This window comes from Myripristis murdjan, chromosome 2 (assembly GCF_902150065.1).
Source record: "Myripristis murdjan chromosome 2, fMyrMur1.1, whole genome shotgun sequence".
Taxonomy (NCBI): Eukaryota; Metazoa; Chordata; class Actinopteri; order Holocentriformes; family Holocentridae; genus Myripristis; species Myripristis murdjan.
Window position 1 is genome coordinate 3,578,003 of NC_043981.1, and position 20,048 is coordinate 3,598,050.

At 40.7% G+C, this 20,048-nt stretch overlaps 1 protein-coding gene across 1 annotated transcript in view; it reads left to right on the forward strand.

Annotated features, from left to right (window-relative positions):
- Positions 1-4,593, forward strand: part of nalf1a (NALCN channel auxiliary factor 1a) — a 41,356-nt gene extending 36,763 nt beyond the window's left edge. The window contains exon 3 of the mRNA XM_030074198.1: positions 783-4,593. Within this exon, the coding sequence (XP_029930058.1) occupies positions 783-1,081 (299 nt within the window). The 3' untranslated portion in view covers positions 1,082-4,593. The remainder of the gene's footprint in view (positions 1-782) is intronic.
- Positions 4,594-20,048: the final 15,455 nt, after the last annotated feature.

Sequence of the window (20,048 nt, forward strand, 5' to 3'; positions counted from 1 at the left end):
TCAGCTTCAACAACAAATTGATGCTCACTCTGCAATGAGATATGTATAGATTTATTTTCCTGTTTATTTTTGCTCTATTTCTTACTGCATTTCTTTGACCTGACAACACTGGGTATTTATTTTGCACTACTTTCGAACAGCAAGGCACAGAGACAGGCAGCCATACTGAATCAGTAAATAAAAAAGTGCTACAAGAATGGCCAATGTGTCATAAAAATGTACAAGAAAGCCTGGATGATCTTAATTTACAACTTTTTACAGACAGCAAGCATCAGTGTGTTGAAAAATGAATGCTGTGGGTGCTTCTGGGGTTAATTTTGGAGTGCTCATTGACCTGTTAGGGCTTTCTTGGAGAGATGTTTCCAGGCAGGGAAGTTGTAAGTAGCTCTGCTGTCAGTATTTGATGGGAAAAGATGTGACAACTTGTCCAGATTGAAAGTGGACATGGTTATGCAACCCAACTAAAAGAATTTAATTTGTAATGGTTTCACTGGAGAGCTGTAGTGTTCCAGGTCTAAATGCTATTTTAGACACTTTTCTGCCTTATTCAGAGCAAAATGAAGACTGAATACCTCTCATATTCTGCAGTTTTTGGCATGAAAATAGTCAAATTTTCAGAAAGTGAATGTCAGCACAAAGTAGTGGCTTTTGGCAGCTTCATTCTAAAACTACTAGTACTGGTATGAGCTGTCAAAAGCCCACAGTGGTTGAACTCAAGTCCCACATACATAAGCTCAACAGGGAATATGACATTTTTATCTTTGGTTTTCTCCTCTTGGCAGGCCTTTTGGGAGAGCATCCATCAGACAACGAGGCGGAATGTTGCGATGTCCGATGGGACTCCAGAATGGACAACCCTTCAGGCGGGACCCTAAAAAGGACAGCTTCCCCCTGCCCCCTCCAGGGGGCCTCGGTCACCTCCGCCGCCACCCCTAGACTGTGCAGCGGGCGTCTGAAGATCTGCCTGCTGGCCCTCGTCCTCCTACACACTGTTATCATCATCTCGGCCTCACATAATGCCACATGGGTAGGCGTGGCTGCCATTTTCTCGCCGGAGGAGGGTGCGTCTAACGAGGAGTGAACCTTGGGGTTGAATCGAAGACGGAGCTTATCATGAATGATGTCTTTCGAGAGGAATAGTTTCCTTATGGCTTTTGCAGTGTCATGGCTGCCAGGGACACATCTGGCATGACATGCTGGAAATGCCTCTACAATCTACCGCCAATGAACCATCAACCACAGAAAGTGGTAGGGTTTTAACAGGAGCTGAGGGTCCTGGGATTGGACATCGACCGGTTGGAGAAGTTTGAGAACCACCCCATTAAGAACTGACCTCTTGCCACTTGAAAACTGCTCATTGTTTCTATTCCACCCAAATGTTTTCTAGCATATTGTCCCTCCTTCTCTTCAGCTTACCTTTCCTTCCTTCCTTCTGCCCTTCCCTCCCAAGTCCGTGATGTTCTGGAGGGTGTATGGATGGCATGTCACAGGGAAAGATTTCACAAGGAAAAAGACATCGTTGCCATGTGTGCGCTCTCACTCATCATTACCTTTAAGGTTTTTGCTGCATTTTTTCAGGTGCCAGAATGTTTTGACATATCAACTATATTCCAGTTCCTGCTCCCTGACACCTTAGAGTACAGAGGCATCTTACTACCTTGTATGTGATAATAGTTCTTGCTTGAGGGCCTATGAGAACTAGCCAGAAGTTACCCATGAATCATGTGGTCTCGCAAAAACAAAAATATATGTGATTCTTCTATATTCTGATGTTCAGCTTGTATTTTGTCATTCTAGACCTTCTCTCAGCCCCCTGTAAAGGTACATGCTTACACATTTTAGGACCTTAAGTGCTCTAAGACTGGCTTGCTTCTTTTAACTCATGCCATGGAGCAAGTTAGGAGTTTTGAAGTGCAGGTGGATGTGGAGATAGCGACGGTGTTTGCAGGAGCTGGTTTTGCCTCTGTACCAAGCTCACGGGGTCAAACCGTCTTGAACATAGAGGCCATACGCCAAGAAGTCAAACTTGGCCTGTGCCACCACCACTTAGCAGTATGAGAACAGGTGCGCCCACTGTTTGTGTGTGTGTGTTTGTGATTGTGTGCATGCGCGCGTGCATGTGTGTGGTGTTCTCTTGTTCTGAAGGGTTCGGTGAAGTTCAGTTTACCTCATATGGTAGCGTTGATGTTTCAGAGAGGCAGCTGGTGTGGTCTCCGTGTTGCCCAGTGGCTTGTCTTGATGCCATGGTGAGACTTCAGAGCTGGGGTAGGTGGGACTGCAGGACAGCCAAGGGAAACCTGTGTTTTGGTGCCCTGGCTACCTATTGCACGTAGAACAGTTGCACGAAGCCAAAATGCCGGTTCTTCTGAGTGCCTCTAAGTCCGGTGAGGCAGATACTGGCAGTCAGTGGAGCAATATAGAAAAAACAGTGCCGTTGTCTTTTGAACAGCTGTGTTATTGTCCTACTTCCTGGCAATTTCACAACTTGGCATCAGTATAGAGGTTTGTAGTAGCCTTGGTGCAAGTGGCCGGCTAACCAATCAGTCACCCCACTGATTCCTACACACAGAAAAATAATGGTTTTGAAATGGTTCTTTAAAAAAAACTCTATGGTTCCATGAAGAACCATCAACTACGAAAGAGCAACTTCATTCAGTGGATGCTTGTTTTGTTGAATCATTTGGCTCCAATATGAACTATTTTGAAAAATGCTTTTTAAGAGTACTTTTTTTTTTTGAAAACCATTTCTGATTCCTCAAACAATGTTTTATGGGTCTTCATTGAAGAACCATCCAAAGAAATGGTTCTTTAAAGAACCATGGTCTGAAAGGTTTTTTGTGGAATCAGAAATGCTTCTCCTATATTACCACTATGAAGAACTATTTTTTTTTAATTCCAGCTGACACCTTTATTTCCTTTAAGAAATGAGAATTAACTGCTTTTTACATCTACCTTTTCTTTTCTGTCCTTTGGCAGAACGATTGCTGATCCCTCAAAGAATCATTTTCATGACTCTTTGAGACACCTTTGAATCATTTAAGACATGGTTCTTTAATGAGCATTGGTCTGAAGGGTGCTTTGTGGAACCAGGAAATCACTCCAAAGAACCATTTTCAGTTTCAGCTGGCACCTTTGTTTTCCTGTGTGTAAATCACCCTTAGAGTAGTCAATCAACCTCTATCTTTCACAGACTAGCAAAGGGCTGTGTTAGTATCAGCATTAGTGAGAGGAGTTTTCAAGGGCTGATTCATCCGATTTTCTTCTGGTTTTTTTTTTTTTTTCTGACTTCTGCCACTAGTGTGCATTGACATCTGGACACAGTGATCGAGAAGAGTTTTCATCCCCCCTTTTTTCAGCGAGGAATGCACTGATACTGGTATCAGATATTGAGCAGATGCAAGAGTATAATCAGTTTGACAATTTCATCTACAGTTAAATCTGATACCAACAGCAATGTGCAGTTACCAAAAAGCAACTTGATTTTCTGCCTTCTTCATGCATAGGATAGTAGATCTTTGTAATGAATCTCCATCATTTCCATCCTTAGACCACCCTCCCTCCTAACGAGGACACAGTGATCCATGTCTGTCACAATAAGTTGGATTGGATCTGTGCAGTTTAGACCAATCCTTAAACTTCAGTAGTTGTTTTCACTGCCACTGTGAAAACATGGTATCGGTGCATCCCTACCCTCAGCGTTTTTTAACAGCTTTACCTTACCTCATGTCACCATGACCATCGATTGCTCTTCTTATTTACACCTGAGTGGGATAAGATAAGGAAGTCAAGTCTACACTCGCCTCTGGATTTTCAAGATACAGCTTGTAGACTTGTAGCCCTCTCCCATTTACTCTCTGCTCCCTTTTGCTTGATATACTTGTGATGTGTTGATTTTTACCTTTTTTTTATTTTACATTTTGTTTTGTTATCTGAAAGAACTGTGTTAAGGAGAACAGAACTACATTCCCTTGAAGACAGCAGCGGATGTATTGCCATTGTAATAGGAATGCTCATACTTGTATACCGTCCTTTTGATATCCAGCTGTTCATGATCTGAGTCCTGTGGATCTATGCAGATGAACCCCAAACCCCAAGCCCCTAACCCCGACTCCCTGTGGACCCCCCGCCCCCACACATCACCACAGAGCCCTTGTCCTTTCTGTTGTAAATATGTCCTGAGGATGTGGGATCTCAAAATGGCCACCAACCGCCCCTTACACACACTGTTGAAATCTCACTGTGTTTTCTGTTTGCCTCCTTGGTTTTTGTCTGTTTTTTGAAAAATTTTGCCGCATTTTTCTGTTGTCTAAAGCAGTGGTGTGAGTTGATGAGTAGGACTTGGATGTTAAAAGATGAGACAAAGAGGTCTTAAGAAAATATATATATTAAAAAATGAAGCTTGAATTGAGAAAAGGGTTCAAATATAGAGAAAAAAATTATGATAAAGTTGTCATATTGTCATACTAGAGATGCTTTAGTTTGCTATTTTACTTTCTTTTTTTCTACAAAAGACTTGGATGAAATTATTTATAAAATGCGTCCCACAAGTCATGATCTTTTTTGGACGTAAAACAAATACACATTTATTAACATTTTGTTCAAAAGAAAATAAATACAAATTATGTTAAACATGATTGGTGTTTGTAATTTTTTTCACTGAGTGCCTTTCACATTATTGCTGCAATAGTAAAGCTTTCAGGCAAATAAAAAAAAGTAGATTTTTTTTTTTTTTTTTTTTTTTTTTTTCATGCAGTCAGATACCAAAACATCCTGGCTCACCAGCAGAGGGAGGCATCTAGCAACATTTCACAGAATGTGCTGTTGAAGTTGATATTATGAACATGGACAGAGCCACAGCCGCTGTCACACTTCAGCCTGCACATCAGTCACACCGCACTTCCACTTGCTGACCAATTTTTTCCTGCAGTTTGTTTGTGGCCTGCCATATTTGGCTTGTGTTCAGTCTTCCACAGAGAGTTGCAACTGTAATCTATCAGTATTTAAATAATTTAAATATGCCACTTAGTCTCATATTTAGTATTTAAATCATTTAAATGTCGTGTAGTCACACTGAATATTGAAGTCATTTGTTGTTTAGTCTCATGTTGAGTATTTAAATAATTTAAATATGTCATTTGGTTACATATTGAGTATTAAAACCATTTGTCATTTAGTCTCATATTGAGTATTAAAATGTATTTTTTCTTAATGAAAGTATAAAGAGGGATCATTTAACAGACATTTTTGCAGTGCTCAACACATTTTGCTGTGCATCATGTCTGGGCAGGCACTCAGCAGCCTTGTAGTTGTGCTGTTTGTAGCTGCAACATGGTTTCGAGTCTACTGTTACGATAAAGCAGGTAAGATGAGCAATTTCAAGCTTTAGCCTGGTAATTGGTAATGTAAAGCTGAACTACAACTTAGCCCTGACACAGGACTCTTTGGTAGTTTTTGGCTGTATTGGCTGTTCACGTCCCTGTCCTGTTCTCCTGCATAGAGAAATCTACATACAAACATACATTCACTGTGAACACACACTACATCTCACATACAGCCCTCCTACAGAACCAAATGGTCCTGCCTCAGGGTTAGCTACACCTGTGACCTGAGTTGGGCCTTTGGGCAGCTAGCCAAGCAAATGACAGCTGGCTGCCCGAAACTAACCAATGTGGTCGTGCAACCCATGACTAATAATTTAAGTCACTGTGATAAATGCAATCTCACAATACAATGAAAACCGAAAACCCAAACCGCTGTTACAGTTTGTTTGGTGCTATATTATCTGGTGAAATGCACATTCATGAGGGGACAGTTACCATGACAAACATGATATTGCAACAGTGAGCTTCTAGCATGACGAAACAGGGAATTAGAATGTAGCTGACGATGTCAATGCCTGTTTAAAACACTGAATCGGACTAAAAAGTCTATCCAGCATGACATTTGTTTGTCATGCTAGCAACCAACTAAAACACCATAGCAACCACCTAGCAACATCCTAGCAACGCCCTAGCAGCTACCTAAAGAACACCTAAAATACCATAGCAACCACCTAGTGACATCCTAGCAACTACCCAAAACACCACTGTAACCACCAAGTGACACCCTAGGAATCACTTCGAATACCATGGCAACCACATATCAGCACCCCAGCATTAACTTGCAACAAACAGCCACCGCCTTTCCACCAGCATCCAGTCACCCATGTTTTCTTCAGGAAATGGATCTTTCTCATTACTGATGAAGTTAATCAATGAACTGGCAAAACCTTGGATGAAAAATAAAAACAAACACAAACAGTATGATTATGTCTAGTTTTGCTCCCATGCATTCACAGGCAGGTATAAAACCGCTGCCAGACTCAGTATCAGTTTTACCCACAGGGATCAGTTGAGTCTCATCGAGTCAAACAGCTATAGCCAACACACAAATATAAGATTTTGTCCCTTGCTTCACATGAAAAACTAGGGGCTACAAATGAAGACGTCATGAAGATTGTTGGGTAAGCCTGCTGCTGTCACTCCCACGTCATTCCCACAATTGAAAAGCAGCAGCCAGCAGGAAACCACATCTCTCCCTCTGGGCTCTTACTATGTGAGATATGGCTTTATGAAATGCCCTGCGTCTAATGTGTTTCTCATGCAGGACCTCAGCCAGGCATGCCACCATCCTCCTGGTGGGGCACAAGAACCAACTAGTACCCTGTTCTGGTCACTAGGTGGAGCTATAGGACAGTCTAAAAATGTCCATGAGGCATTAAACCAGGCCTCACAGTAATGACGAACTTGATGAGGAAATTGTCAGTGATGATTGCAGCACGAAGACAAAACAGAAACAAAATATTTTAAATCACTGATTCTATGAGCAACAGCCTCCAAACATCTCATTTTATTCCACAGGCGTCTCATTTTTCATGACATCCAAGTTAATGTGGATGCAAACTCCGGTGATCTTGTCTTTTGCATGCTTGCCATTTCCATAACAGTCAAAGGATTTCACTAAGTTGCAGCGAATCTAGCTGTAAAACCTCTTTGACTGCAATTTTCTCTCTGTCCCCCCTTGCTGTTTACGCTCTCCCTCCTCAGATGCTAAATAATCCGGTGGAGCTGTTTCCCATTTGATGTTGACTCCCAGGGTTCAGCTCCCACCCATATTTCCTTTTTCTCAGAGCTGCATATGATATTAATTGACTTGACATTTCCATCCAACCCTTGTAGGGTTTTTTTCTCATTGCCAAACAACAGATAATTTGTCTGGGAGTTTTTGAAACAGAGGACAGCTTTTATTGCTCTGAGCCTTTAGGGACATACAGTTTGTGGCTGCCGAGGCAGAGGTTTAACTACGAGAGCTTCTTTGGGCATTGTACTTTATAATTAGATGACAGCTATGTAATCAGCCTGGTGAATTATGATTTTCCCCAGTCAGACAAAAAAACAACAACAAACAAATCCATACATCCATATCCACATTGTGTATCTGCTGATAACAGCTTCATTGAAGCTCCATCACACTGATACTGAGTGAAATATTCACTCATGTTTTATGGCTGCAGCTTCACATCAAATAGAAAAGATCTCCATGTCTTGTGCATCATTTTAGACACATTTCCCTCGAATTCAGCAGGACATGTTTGGGATCTGTGGACACCTCGGGACCTCTGTTAGAATTTCAAATAAAGCTCTGCATGTCTGAACAAATGTCAGACGTGCAGTGATGAAGAACCCACCACTGGGAACAGCAGGGCTGAGGAGGTTTACATCAGGTGGAAGAGTCAGTCCTCTTTCTTTGTGTGGATTCATAAACCACAAAAAAAAGAAAGAAAGAAAGAAAAAAGATTTCTATTTATGCCCCAAATTCACACCTGCACTTGGAGATTTTTATGTAAAAATACACCTGTCTTGAAGTGGGACTGCACTGGAGAAAAGCATCCCGTCTTCACACAGTTGATGCATCCAATTTGTCCAAATGAGCTCGGAGACAGCGGCACATGCAGCTGCTTTTCAAGAGCGAAACTCAGAGGGAAACTCCAGCACCTAAAACACTGTATCCCTGTTAATGTTTGGTCCATTTACTCCACTTTACCCACATTTTACATCACAACAAACCATTTCACAAATCAACTACTGGGGGTACTAAAGACCTCACACCATACAATCCAAATCCCTCGATTATAAATATGAATTTTTGGTTGTTACAGCCACCTTTAATGTGTAGGACTTTATTATGGTGATGGAATACTGGTGTGAATAAAGTTTGAAGTCTCTCAAAGTTCATTTTCATATCGTAGTGACATCAATGGAAACCAATGGCTGGAGAAAAGGGAGGAAAAATGATATCACTGTTAAAAAAACAAAAAAAAGCAGCGATCAGTAATTGTGTTTGCGTGCCTTTGTCTATTTTTTTAACAGTGTTTTTTTTTTTTTTTTTTCAGACAGCAACAGAAATCCATCACAGCAGAGGCAGAGTTATCCGTTTCTCAGCCTCAGCGGACCACAATGCAACGCAGCAACAAGATTTCCAACGAGGAGCCCGGCTGCAATTACACACTAATGTTTATGAAGCACCAACACCCACCTCTGATTGAACGCTGTAAATTCACAGCCCTTTTGTCTGGGGGTTGTTGAGAGGCATTGTGGGAAATGTAAGAAATCACAGAGTGAGATCGGGGCAGACGAGGCAGGTTGGAGGAGAGAGGGTCCAGCAAAAGTAAATTACAACATTTCATCACCAAACAGCTCCTGGAACACTCTGACTGATGAGATCACTGTTCAGGCTCTCAGGCTGTTTTTTTTTTTTTTTCCTCCTTGACGTTTGAGCTCATATGAATCTATATGAGTAATCGGCCTCATGCACATCATTTTCTACTGACGTCGTGTTTATGTACAAGTGGGCAGATTTGAATCACTCAGTGGACTGCTACATACATCATTTGACAAGTCATTCTTATATTTGATAAATCATAATGTCGTGTAATTGGATTTGCCTAAAATCCATTCCTAATCATTAGCCAGCGGTGAGGCTGTGTGAAAAAGGACCATTATGTTCTGGGCAGGGCTGGCAGTTTGAAAAGAGCAGCCATTATAGATTATTGATTATGTGTTTGACTCTTTGATACACAAGGAGCCCATGGGTGGGCTTTTAAGTTGAAAGGTTTTGTAATTTTATGGTCATTTTCTTGTAATTTAATTTTATATAATAATTACAAATTGTTTGTTTGTTTGTTTTTGGAGGGGAGGATAATTTTCTGCTTTTTTCCCCCTTTTTTTGTTCTTTACTTTTTTGCTGATTTTCTGGTAGTTTTCTTGGACACCCAAATAAGAAAAGATATTTTGGTTTGCATGAAGTATTAAATTACTTCATACAAACCAAAGCTGCCAAAGCTGAACAATGACAAAATTTCAAAGAGGTGCGATTATAACACGGTTTTTTGTACCATGACAACTTCTAGTGACTTACTTTACAGTAAAATTAAACCTTTGAAACCTGAGCCAATGATTTCTTTCAAAAAATGAGGGAAAAAAAGGTGATTAAAATTACCCTGAGATAAAAAAGTGAAAAAAAAATTACTACTCAATTTCTAGAAAACTGGCAAAAAACAACAGAAAAAACAGAAAATTAACTTAACAAATTAATTAAATGAAGATTTACACATAAAAAGTACCAGAAAACTATATCCTTACATAAAAAGGGTACATTTAAAGGTCAGATCAGTGATGCTGGATGAGAGTTGTTGAGGCGTCTGAATGCAGCTCATTTTGCTAAGGACCCCACTGAAGACCCTCAAGGACCACTGGGGGTCCCCCAGACCACACTTTGACAACCACCACTGTAAATGAATTGGAGCTGCCAGCTGCTCTCTTCACATATCATCCCGTCGCTGCCCACTTCCCCGTCCAATCGCAGTTTATTTATTGAACCTAAACTGACATCTCCGGCCTCTCTTCCTGCTCGATCAAAACGCTTCAGTGACTTGATACCTCAGCCACCAATATCCGACACCGCCATCCATCCAAAGCCCCGGGGGATGTCTACATCCAGGGCCCCGCTTTCCAATAAGAACACAGTGTTGGATGTGAGCTGTACATGCAGGGTTATGGAGGCAGGCAGTGCAGCTGTCACAAAGAAGGGGAATAATGTGTTTACATGGTGGGTTTTGTCTGGGAAAGTGTGGGAAGTGCAGGGGCCCGGGGGTCTGCGCACACAAACAGTGCGTGTGCATGTGCTCTCTCTCCCACACACACAGAAAGGTGTATGTGTACATAAGCACATGCATACACACACAGTGCCGCCGTGGAGGCCGGTGACTCTGCAGTCCCTGCGTTGTGCCCCCGGACACTCGCGTCACCTCCCATCAGTCTCTAAGCACTCTCTCAACCCACCTCCCGAGTTTTCCTGCGGCAATTCTGTTTTCCATCCCGACTGACAAAAACACAACCTACACACTGAACTGCATTAAAATTTCAGCATATGAATTTCTGCATGCAGTTGTGTGTGCAACTGAAAGCCTGTTATTAGGGCTAAGATGGAAAAACGTGCTCTGTGGTTAAGACAGAGTATGATATTGTATTTGTCTTGTTGTTTGTTTGAATCGAATATGTTTTTGGACTGAATCAGAGTGAAAGTGATCATGTGCGGTGACACACGGCTCAGATCCTTAAAGTAGCTGTGCTGTGTTCGCCTTGAGCCGCTGCCGGAGTTGTGACGTCTCAAAGTGTCAGCTCACCATACAGTTTGCTGAGCATGGCCAGAAATGTGAGCTGATAATTCCCCAGTGAGCCACAGCTACAAATTTGAAACATAAAGAATCACGTTTGATATATTTAGTCGCAGAATGCTTTGTTTTCCCTTATGGTTGTTTTAATGTGAGCATATCCATTTTCCCAGGGTTCTGTGTTCCCCAGTTCAATATAATCTCAACACACATGAACCCAGAGCTGGGGAGCATCTTTTTCAGGTTCCCAGGTTGTGCTATATAGAGCCGGGGAATGCAGGACCCTGGGAAAATAGGACCCTGGGAACATAGGAGCCTTTGTCATGCCCCCATTATACACCATATAGATCTGGGGAACATGGGACCCTGGGAACATAGGAATGACTCCGTTTTAATAAAGCAGTGAAAAATCTATGTTTGTCGAGGAAAGCAAGTCTTTTTATCATTAGCTTATTAAGCTGGTGACAACAAGCATACATGGTCCTTTAGGGTTTGAGTAAGGGCCATGGCTGCCATCATAGACATACACAAAAAGTTCATAAACTAGTTGGCTGGCTGTCTACATTTATGTGATTTTTTTATGAACTGTATTTATACACCCACCTTTGACTGAAAGCAACACCCCTCCTCTGGGGCTGTGAGAGCCATTCTGAGAGACGTGGGTTTGATTCTCACAGGGTGTCAAATGTCTTTGATCTCACAGCAGCCACAGAAAAATGAATGCGTTGAAGGTATGTGGAAAACATGTAGTTATTAGTGAAATGTGGTGCTTGATATTCCTTTTGCTTTCCTGGCACAGGCGGTGACTGTGCACAGTGAGGCGACAGAATTTCCATGCGGCAGGCTGACAATATGGGAGGTGAGTAATGCGGGACAGAGACACATCCTGTTTATACTTGTCGTCGGCTTTTGTGTCCGAGAATCTGTAAAAAGTCACAATCGCCAGATGGACTGCGAGACGTTCCCAGCAACACCAGACCCTCAGCAGACAGCATTCACTCCTCCAAATTTTCTCATCTCCATCCCTTTCCATTTTACTCTCTCTCGCCTTGCTATTTTGAAAACATCTAAGCCATTCATTTTAACCATTCATCCAATACATTTTAATCAGTCATTCAATAACGGTTCACCTGCACTTGTGGAGGCTGAATGGTGGAATGGCTAAAAAAAAACCCTCCTGCACAGCTCCTGTACTTCAGCTCTGTCTCATTTCAGAGAGCTGTCCTTCACAAAGACATGCTTTTTATACACCTGACTTACCACAGATTGAAAAAAAGGAGACATGGACGGTCTTAATTGGCTGTGTGGACACTACTGAAAAATAACCTAGCCATGTTCTGTGTGTATCTCCTTTAAGATTAGAAGGTTGCATGATATCTGTAATTTTGCAGCAGTAAATGAACAGCGTAGATTTCTTTTTCAATTTATGATCAGATGTCACAATTCCATGTTCCACCAGACACAGCGGCTTAAATTAAATGGGCTGCAGTTCTGTTGTGTTAAAAGGCCACTGAAGCTACAAAAACAGCAAATCATTTTTAAAAAGTAGAAACCCCTATGAAAATATATATATTTTTTATTTAATGAAAGATAGAGGGATTTGAGGGAAAAATAACAAAACAAACATGTTTGCTCTACTGAATTTATGTCTCAGATAAGGAGCGGTAAAATTCATTTGTCATGGGGACAAAAAACCTGACAAAATTTTACAAAACTTGACAAAACATGACAAAATTTACTAGATCTTTCAAAAACAGCAAAGGGTGATTAACAAATTTGCTGAACATTACCAAAACATTAGCAAAAAAAAAAAAAAAAAAAAGCAAAAATAGAAGAAGAAGAAGAAGAAGAAGAAGAAGAAAGAAAGAAAGAAAGAAAGAAAGAAAGAAAGAATGAAAGAAAGAAAGAAAAGAAAATTACCCCCCCAAAAAATTAGGAGCAAAAAACAACCAGAAAAAAATGTAAATTTGATTAATTTAGTGATTAAAATTACAATTATTATTAAAATGATATGTTTAAAGGGACGCTATATTATTTGATGATGTTTTAGTACCATCTAGTGGCTATTACTGTCCACGTCTGTATGCAGATTCAGACCAAGCTTAATAATATTTCATTTATATATTTAGAGGCTGCATTTTAACTTGTTAACCTGTTAACACCAAATACTGCAGATTAGTGCAGCCCCAACACACACACATAGCCATGCTGATGCTCGGCATTGGCTTTCAGACTCTCAGCAGCCATTAGACTGATGCTTTTGTGAATACTTGTGAACCCCTGGTGCTGTGTTATGGTCATTCAAAAGAAAATAAGAACATTACATATTGTACCTTTGAATGGCCCTGTCCATGGTGCTGAATTGGTTGTGGTTTTACCCTCAATAGGCTATCTTTCTGGACTTAGACTTTATGACATTTTAAGTGATTTCACTGTCACAGACAGTTTTCCAGTGTAAGAATCCCTGATCCTAACCCTTACCCTTTACCTAACCCTTCCCTTTTTGGACTATTGGGGTTACAGAATAATGGGCCTTTGGCTCCATGGACAGTCCCCCAAAGATGCTCATTGTAAATGTAATTATCAAAAATAAATAAAACTGTCTGGTAAAAAATCTGAGTGCCTGTTAAAATTTGTGGCACTGTGACAGGTGGACCAAAGAGTTAATCTGCCACGCCGGTTGTGAACCTAAAAAGTAAAGAGAGTAGAGCCCGCACACTGCCATCTCTTATGTGACTTTCTTCAGGTCAAAAAGTTTGACCTGACCACATAGGACTTGTCTTCACCACACTTGTCTTCTTGTCAGGATGCCTCGTGCACATAACACGGCAAGGAACGGGTGACAAGGACATCATATTGGCTCAGGCCTGGCTGGAAACCTGCTGCATTATGTAGGCCTGTCATATCTCCTCAGTCTGACAGCAGACAGCCTCAGACTTGATTAGACCACTAGTTTTCAAAGTGGAGTTTAACTTCAGCATCAAAAAATTACACTTACATTTTAATGTAATTACACAACATTACTCATGGGAGAAAAGAATGGAGTTGATTGCAATGTTAGTATGTGAAAAAACAACATTAATCATACATTTTAGTTTCTAACGGCTAAGTGCCTACCTGCCGTCTTTGAACAACGCCAGACAAAGCAACCATGTATATAAAAATATCAAGTGGTGAAGGTTTTTTATGTCTTTAGTGTTAGCTTTTTTTCATTTCCAAAATAATTATTCTGACTTGCAAGTGGCAACAGAATTCAGTGGATCCAGTCCCATTTATGACAGGAACATGTTCAGATACAAACATCCAACGCCCATGGATTGTCCATACACAGAAAAAGTTTTGAATCTTGAATTCCATATTTGGGCAGCGATTTGTAATACATAATTTATATTTCTTACCTCTGAGACGTATGAAAATCATCTTGAAAAAGTCTGAAAACCCCTAGACTAGATGAACATTCAGCATCTTCAGGTCCAAACTGGCAGCATGGACATAAACAAAGGATCCACAAGGAATCAAATATTCACTAAATGGAATTACCTATATGTAGCAACTTTCCAGTTTCATGGAGCAGTTTTTCACATTTTTGAAAATGAATGGGAGTGAACTGGGGTGATTTAGCTTTGACTTATAAACTACCAAAGCCTGTTCTGTAACCCATACTCATGATGGACATACACTTTGACAAGCGTTGACAAAAAGTCCAAACAGGACCAGCGTGGTCCCACGAGAGGAAATCCAGGAGAACGCTGTCAGACAACCAGCAGGGAATCCATCATGCAGGCCCGTCACACAGAGCCTAATAGCCTGGTGGGCAGACATCAAAAGGTTTAGACCGTGTGTTTTGAAGTGGTAGGGTGATTAGTTTGCGTTGTGAAATTTAATTTGTCAGTGCAGAGGGTGTGACATTTAAATCCCCTGCGAACCTGAGGTTTGCTCTGATTGCTCTGTGCAAAATCTCAAATTCTCGTGGAAACAGCCGATTTTCAAGGGAGATACTGCAGTTTCGCACAACCAAAAGTTTCAACGTTTATTTTAAAGAACATTGGTATACATTGCTCGATCACTTTGCCATGCCGTACTGGAAGATTTGTGCCAAAATGTAACTTACATATTCATTTCATTTCAACTAAATTGATCAATGGGGTAGGTAGAGTGTACTTTATGTATTACTGTGTGTGTGTGTGTGTGTTGTTGCATCACACACTCACACTGTAACACATAAATCTCCTATCTCACCTCTATAAACAGAAACACACACACACAAACATGACAAATCCAAAGGTCAATATGTTATTTCAACCAAGTCAGGACCCCCGGTCACAGATTGCAGTTGCCGTGTTCGAATTCAAAGCTGTCTCTTTGAAAAGTTCAGATGTTCTCCATTACAGTGAAACCTGAAGCATAAATAAATATGTCAGAGTTGGTGCATTTCATCGTGAAAAAGTTCCATATTACATGAAAGTGATTTCCAAACAAAACCTGAAGCTACCTCAAACGGTATTAAAGAAGAACCCCGAGCCCAAATCTGTGTGAAGCCTGACCTCTAGTGGTGGAAATTAGGGTGCCTGGTCTTTGGTGGCAGGTGATGTCACTGCCAATAGAGAACAGCAGGTAGTGACATCACCTGGCACCATATCATTAACTGCCATATCATTTTCCTCCCTTTTATCAGTAATTGGTTTCCATTCATTCCACTATGAAGTGAAAATGAGCTTTTAGAGTTTTCTGAAGCACAACATTACAAGGTGGGTGTTTCAATCAAAAATTCATATTTGAAAATCAAGGAATATTTATAATATGTTGTGAAAAGTTTAGCGCACTGCATGATTTGCAAAATGGTTTGTTGTTATCTAGATTGTGGCTAAATGTAGGCAAAACATTCAAAATCAGTAATATGGTCCTTTAAAAAAAAACTGAATTGAATTGAGGACCTGAGTGACATCTCATTAACTTGCTTCAGTTTTAGTTGTGACAGCTATTAGGCTGAAATGCTGATTAATGACTTCAGCCTGACATGTTCGACTTTAGTCTTATATCAATCAAATGTTAATGTTTTTCAGTGACAGCACCGTAACTACATATCCATGGAGGGACTGAACTCAAATTTATATCATATTTCATGCTCGCCTTATTCGTGAAAAAACTAATACTTCATGAAAAACAGCAAGATGGAAAGTTCGCCAATGTGTAGTAAATGCACACATGGCACAAACACACACCTCGATGACACACGCACACACACACACACACACACACAGGCCGTTTCAAATCAATGCTATTCACCCACACATTGAGTGTGACGGCACAGTTGAAGGACTGTTTGGAGCGCAGTGCCCTGGGCTAGCCGAGGCTGTCAGCTACCTGATTACCTGGAAGGGGTTGAGAAATGAGGGGGTGCAAACACTTAAAAAGCCACAGGATCTACACATATTGATTATAATCAAGGAAGGGCTGAACAGAGGGGTAGCGGTGGGAATTGAGGGCTGTATAGAGGCAGTGGGAGAGCGAGGAGCGAGATTCAGGAAAATATGTCCATTCCAGCGAGCAAAGCAGCTCCTGTGATCAGCGCCTCTCTGCTGTTTCTGTTTGGGTTACATGATGAATGTTGCGATGTTTGACTGTTAAAACCTTGGCCACCCTCTGTCTCAAGCCATGGCATCATCTCCAGATAACGCCCGAGAGTAAATTACCCATTAATCGCGGAATAATTAGAATTTCCGCCGGTGCTCAGATTCATTCAAGTCCAAGTCAATCACGATGCACTTTGGCGTCAAAGCGGGGTGGAGGAAATTGCACTAAAAATACCAAATAATCAGTATGGCCTTTTGTGGTGCTGCCGACCGGCTGGTGGCTTCTGTACAATAATCATAATCCAACTGAGACAAAATTAAGGCTATTTTCGCCGAGGGCTGTGTGCGAGGCAGTAATTTACTTGTTATCTTAGAGCCCATAATGCGCTGCCTGTTGAGAAATCAGCCAATAGAAAGCCTCGACTCTCAGCAATGGACTCTAGTGAATAGTGAAGAAATTCTGTCTAGTACCTTTAACAGGTGGGGTAATAGATGGAGATGTTTTTTTTTCTTCACTAGAATGCATTTGTAAATATACCAGGAGGGCACTTAGGACTTTATTTCTCAAAGAAAACAAGCGGCAATTTTTGGACCAACTGCTGGCCTTCTTCCTGTGCTCCTGGGGTTCCATGTTCCAATGATGCCAAGTTATTCTCTGGTATTTCAATAGATGCATATTGCAGCTTTAAAGAGCTCCTTATTCAAAAAACGTTCTCAGACATTGCTGCTCATGCTTCACTCAAAAGATCCTTGGTAAAAGTCAAAGTGAATTTCAGGTCCATTTTCCATCGTCTGCCTTTAACTGTGGCCCGCTCGGCTACAAGAGCCGTGCTGATGTTCCCTTCACAGTCTGCTTAGCTTGAAGCACCGCGGCTGCCTCTTGACATACCCAGACAAAAGGCCTCCAACAGCGAGTGAGAAGCCCATTTTATAATTCTTTAAACATTCCCTTCTGTTGCAGAGATACATCCCTCGCTCGTTGTATACCAGCACACACACACACACGCGCACAAGTCATGTTCAATATGGCTAACTTCTCACCTCGCTGGAGTTTCTTTAAAGTAGGTATCGGTGGTGCTGCGAGGAACAGGACTCGCTGTCTCAAAAAGTGCCAATCGTTACTAGAGCAACAGACACTTGTCAGCTGAAGTCCGTTTGTCTCCACAAAAAAAAAAAAAAAACTTTAATAAAAAAAGTGAATGAGGGAATGAGGACAGGATCAATAAAGGTAAATGGAATGATATTAAATCATCACTCAGCGGTCCCACACCGGGAGATAATGTTGTTTTTCGGAGCCCTCAGGTAAATTACCACAACGCTTTGTAAAAAAGGAAAGCAATAACAACATTTATGAGTTGTTAAATAAAAGAGAAGCGTAAGAAACACAGGTAATGAACTGATTAATGGCCACCCCTTTGTGTGGTTGTCTGACAGCCGATTGTGCAGACCGACAGAGAAAAAGGCAGCCGGTTGAGCCAGGAAACAGACAGACTAGAAGACAGAGGCAGAATGAACAAAGAGGATAGAGCCATAAGACTTAGGAAACTTTGAGTTGAAAGCTTTTTCTCTGAGAGGTGTATAATTCATTCGCGCTAGACTCCCCAGACCAGAATCTGTCACGGTTAGGTGGAGCGATGGAGGAAATGGAAGAAAAGCTCAGCCTCATTTCCATAAATGGGCTATTCTTAAGAACTGAGCGGTGGAGTTACAGTTTTGAAAACACACCCGTAGAAGAGACGGGCTTGAACTTTGTGCGCATCAGAGTGATGGTTCACAGACCTTTTATTGCTGGAATAAGAATAAAATTAATAATTTTTAACACAACATCAAGACAGGTTCACTTAAATGACACTTAAGATTTTTGCACTTTATCTGAAGCCAAGCCTTTCTCCAGTGTCAACTTAGACCACAACACTGACACTTACATGGACTAAATAACCTCCTGGCCTAGTTCTAATTAAGACATATTTTATTTACCTTGCAGTTCATATTTAGGATGCAATGCATTTCCGCCTCAGTCCAAAAATGTTGATATTTTTTGCTTTTGTTGTTGGCTGCCTCTTGCAAAGTGTGAGTCCATGGATTCAGCATCATTCAAAGCACAAGCTCTCGAGTGGTCTACACTACATTTGTATACATAGATAAATACCAGTCAGTAACCAGGCTAAGCTTGTGTACATGGCTAATGTACCCTTCAGTAAGCAATAAGGTTGTATACAACGTTAAAGCACCCCTCAGAAACCCCACTAAAACTGGAATACTCCACTGGCCTAAATCTGAGGATCACTTACTCCGACTGTGACCTTATTGGGTTACGGTCATAAGAAAATGCTGTTTACATGACATATGTTCCTCTAAGTATAGTCTTAATCAGGTTAATAAAAGAAAAGTGCAGTCTATGTCAACATAGTTGCTGAAATGCTGTAGAGTGTGCAGTAGAAGCTTCCAGCAGAAGGAGAGAAAAAAATCATTGTGTGGCAAATTAAAGCTGTTAATGTTCAGAGATGGGACATTGGGAAAAAAATCATCAAAAAATCATTATCTCCTGTTTTGAATTTGATGATTAAAATAGTTGCATGAGCGTTTTTTGTTTTTTTGTTTTTTCTCCAGCAGCATTTTGAAATTGGAGGAGATTCTGTTGTCGCGGTTCGACTGGAGAAACAACGCGGTCGCTTCTCTCATGCATACGGCTCCTCCATCTGGACTTCCTTTCACGTGAACGGCTCATAATGCACATATGCAAATCTGCAGATTGTACATTTCAATTAATGTGCTGATTTGCATATTTGTGCTATTTAGTGCATTCTATTTGCATACATATTTGCATAGGATGTTTAAATTCTCATTTGTTACTCTTTTCATATTTTCTTAATTCATACTGCGTATACTTCATTTTTTATATCTACATGTATATGCATGTTATATATGCATATTTTTCACAGTCTGCATACATACTGCAATACATATTCATATACTACTTCAACTCTAGTGTTCCAGCATCCACAACATTATGTTTAATACTCTCGCTTCATTCTCATTCATATTTTATTATTTATATCAATATTGTTTGTTGCAACTTGTCACCATATACAGTTAGGACCATAAATATTTGGACAGTGACACAATAATTAGAATTTTGACCTTGTACACCACCACAGTGGATTTGAAATGGCATAATCCAGATGAGATGTTTTATACGTCGTCATGATATATAGATATAGATATACTATATCACACTGTATCACAACAAATTGCTTTCAGAATGATGATTCTCCTACATGAACAGTGACAAAGCAAATTTTCATGGTATATTTTATTTTTGTCATATTTTTGTGCATGTGTGTGAGTCCAGCAGATGAATACCTGATGCAAACAGGCTTGTGGTGCTCATTAATGCTTGATTATTGGCAGATTCTCCTCCCTGATCTTTGGGATGCCTTCCTGCACCTGTGAAGCCAGAATTCATGCAAATGCTGTGCTAATATCCTGATTAATGAAGCCTGTGCTCATGTTAACTCTAACCTTTACCTCCCTGGAGACTTCTTACGCAACCAAATTTGAGATGAAAGTAAACAATTCTGTGATTACTTTGTTGATTACATTTTTTCCACATCCCTTTTTTTTTTTCAACCGCTCATCTTGGATACAAAACATCACTCTTTTTCTTAGGTCCGGACCCAATGTGTTTCATATCAGTAGACTATAATAGAGAAGGGTATTTGTTTTGGAAAAGAAAATAAACTTTGAGTGGACTGACAAGCGAG